At 61.6% G+C, this 1126-nt stretch overlaps 1 protein-coding gene across 7 annotated transcripts in view; it reads right to left on the reverse strand.

The window, feature by feature from the left end:
* Positions 1-211, reverse strand: part of LOC112966099 (transmembrane protein 263-like) — a 209263-nt gene extending 209052 nt beyond the window's left edge. For 4 of the 7 annotated variants that reach the window (XM_026065837.1, XM_026065829.1, XM_026065827.1 and 1 more), the window contains exon 1: positions 42-127. Coding sequence is in view for 3 of the 7 variants with exons in the window: in XM_026065835.1 (XP_025921620.1) it covers positions 42-197 (156 nt within the window). In the remaining 4 variants the exon portion in view is untranslated. Of the gene's footprint in view, positions 1-41 lie in introns of all 7 variants that reach the window. The other 3 variants (XM_026065835.1, XM_026065834.1, XM_026065828.1) reach the window with 1 other exon arrangement.
* Positions 212-1126: the final 915 nt, after the last annotated feature.

A 1126-nucleotide genomic window follows, 5' to 3' on the forward strand; every position in this document is an offset into this window, starting at 1 on the left:
CCCCCGCCCCGCGGACTGCCGCCCCGGGAACGGCGCATCACCTTCATGCTGGGGCTCCCGGAGCGCGGCGCGCTGGGGACGCAGGGCGGCCGGCGGCGGCGGCGGCTGGGTGCCCGGCTCGGCCGACGCTGGGGCTCCGGCTCCTCCCGCCCGATGTAAACACACAGCGCCGGGAGGGGCGCGGGGGGCAGCGCCATGGCAACCCCGGCCGGAAGAGGAAGCGCCGGGGTCAGGGGCCGCCATCTTGGCGGGGGCGCCCGGCGGAGGCGGCGGCGCCCGGCGGAGGCGGCAGCCCCCCGCCGCGCCGCGTGGGGAGGGGGGTGTCCCGCGGGACCCCGCGCACGGGCGGCAGCGTCCCGGTCCCGGTCCGCAGAGTTGCGGTAGGGAGCGAGGGCGAGGCCCCGCGGCGGCGGGGGGCTGCTCGCGGCGCCGCAGGGAGCCGGCGTGAGCGGCGAGGGCCGGGAGCGCCCCACTTCGTTTCGGAAGCGGAGCCACCGGCTGGGGACGGGTCCCGCGCTCTGAGCGATCCGCCCAGGGATGCCCTCAAGACTGGGAAGTTGCCCCCCGAAAAAGATCACGCTTGTGCTCACCCTTCACTGAGAAGTTCAGCCATCCACGCCGTTGCTTATGCTGTAGTAACGGTTTGCATTTCATGCCACTTGACAGCAGCTTACGTTAAAGCACTGTACAAAATAGAAATGAAGTGTAACATACTCGTTACCTCAGATTACCACCCCCAATTTACACCTGATAAAAATGGAACAACGGGGAATGAATTGACCTGGCTATAGTCGTCAAACAAGAAAGTTTTGTCTAGCCGAGAGCAGAAACCTGCTCTCTGGGCTCCAAGTTCTGACCTTTTCACTATTTGCGTGCCTTCATTTAACCAATTCTACACAAATACTTAGTTACTAGGAGGGGTCAGGGCTTTCTAGCCCTTTCTCACGTTATCATCAGCCAGTGTATCACATGTCTCTGGCCTGTAAAACGGGGCTGCATCTACTGCTGCTACTTCACATGAAAGCATATTATTTGGTGGCAAAGATAAAAGACACTCCAGAAATAGAGTCTCTGGAGTGTAAAGTTTTCTTTCTCATGTATTGCTCTAAAATTATCCTAGGGCACA

The sequence above is a fragment of the Apteryx rowi genome, unplaced genomic scaffold, assembly GCF_003343035.1.
Source record: "Apteryx rowi isolate R43461 unplaced genomic scaffold, aptRow1 scaffold_232, whole genome shotgun sequence".
NCBI lineage: Eukaryota > Metazoa > Chordata > Aves > Apterygiformes > Apterygidae > Apteryx > Apteryx rowi.